General features: G+C 36.8%; 1 protein-coding gene across 1 annotated transcript in view; it reads right to left on the minus strand.

Annotated features, from left to right (window-relative positions):
- The window catches only part of LOC101845295 (probable serine/threonine-protein kinase tsuA), an 11347-nt gene extending 9439 nt beyond the window's left edge, over window positions 1-1908 (minus strand). Inside the window, exon 1 of the mRNA XM_035973516.1 lies at window positions 1682-1908. Within this exon, the coding sequence (XP_035829409.1) occupies window positions 1682-1804 (123 nt within the window). The 5' untranslated portion in view covers window positions 1805-1908. The remainder of the gene's footprint in view (window positions 1-1681) is intronic.
- Between the last annotated feature and the right edge of the window lie 6 nt (window positions 1909-1914).

Genomic DNA, 1914 nt, shown 5'->3' on the forward strand with positions numbered 1-1914 from the left:
ATATATTATAAGGGTTGTTTCCAGCTACTCAGATCAGATTAAGACTTTTGGTTAGAGTCTTGTCAGTACAAAGCTGATTTTAAATTTGCAGATCAGGGTTGTAAAATAAAGTTATTCATTGGTTGTTATAACTAAACATACCTTAAAATTAAGATTATTCCAACACTGAGAGTGTAACGAACCGACATAACAATTTACAAAAGAAATCCGGATAATAAATAAGTTAGTCTCTTTTCAGCTTCTCAAACTACTAAACTACTTATAGGCTTGGCTGGAGTCTAGTCTAGCAGAAACTTTGTAAAACTGCAGATTCAGTTTGTAAAACAAATATAATATTATTTGTTAGTTCAAAGTTGTCACAATAAAGCATGTATAAAACAGATAGTTTCGGTCCAACACTGAGAGAGTAACGACCAACATAAAAACGTACTACAGATATTTAGATGCCAAAGAAGCTTCTCATATCACAAATAGGCTTAGCTAAAGTCTAATCAGTACTCAGTGCATCTTCAGACTTAGAATGTAAAACAAAATTATTTGTTCGTTGTCACAAATAGATATACCTAAGAATTTAACATATTGAGACCAACACAGAGAGTGTAACAACGGACATAACACTTTGGATGACAAAGAAATAAGGCTGTTTCAGCCTTCTTAGATCCATTAGAGTCGGGTCTATACAAACGTGCTTGTACTATTTGAGACTCAAGCAGCAACATGTTGCAAAACAAACTTATTTGTTGGCTTTCAAACTAGACACACACCAAATTAAATAGATGATGTGTAACAACCGACATAACATCTTATAAAAGAAATTTGTATGATAAAAAAGGCTGTTTACAGCATCTCTGACCGTTTCTAGGCCTGTCTAGTGTCTAGTCAGTACAACGTTGCTTGTGAAATAAGAGACCAGCGTTGTGAAAAACAAATTGTGTCTTGATTATTACAACTAAACATGCTTAAAAAGTAAATAGATTATGTCTAACACTGAGAGTGTACCGATGGACAAAATAAGAGACAAAAGAAATTTGGATGACAAACAAAAATAATGTTTCCAGCTTCTCAGACCAAAATTAAGCTTGGTGAGTGGATGATGGGTGCTCTGGTGTGGTTTGCAGCTTCTTTCCTATCAAACATCTATCGTCCCTATCTCTCCTCTTTCTTTTTTGTGTATGTTACTCTCTTGTAACACGTCTATTCGTCGGCACTTATATGACCTTATTGTGTCGCAAGTGCCGTAAAACACTTACTGAAACTTAAAAAACAACAACAATTAAGCTTGAACAGAATCTAGTTAGTACAAAGTTGTGTATAAAATAGCACATAATGGTTGTAACACAAAATTATTCGCTTATTGGCACAACAAGACATACACCCAAAGTGTAGCGACCGACATAACAACGTACTAAAACAGTAGTTCTAAATGATATAAGTTGTGTCAATGGAATCGTACAAAACGCATTCATTAAATCAAATTAAGAAATGAAAAAAATAAATAAATAAATAGCACATGTCCCAAAATAGCCCGGTCTTCGAATAGAATACGTCTATAAATAGCAACAGTCTTAAAACAGAACGAGTCTTTGAATCCAGAAATCGTAAATCATTGTTTAAATCTTAGAGACACGAGTCTAAATTTATCACACGTCTATGGACAACGCTCCGGCGTGCTGGTCCCTACCTCTAGCGGAAACTTCCGGCCGTCCAACGCATGCTCGCTGCCTACGTCATCCGTGCTGCCCCAGTGAAAGTGGAACTCCGCCGTCTTGTAGGTCCCAGGTAACCCTCCACCCCTTACCCGCATTGGGCTCGTTACTCGGACACTGGCTGTAAGGGGGGGGGGGAGTGGTAAAGAATAAAAAGTTCAGAACAAGTGGTGAAAGAAATACGCACCATTGGAGAGAGAGAGAGAGA

This window comes from Aplysia californica, unplaced genomic scaffold (genome assembly GCF_000002075.1).
Source record: "Aplysia californica isolate F4 #8 unplaced genomic scaffold, AplCal3.0 scaffold01344, whole genome shotgun sequence".
In the NCBI taxonomy this organism is placed as follows: domain Eukaryota; kingdom Metazoa; phylum Mollusca; class Gastropoda; order Aplysiida; family Aplysiidae; genus Aplysia; species Aplysia californica.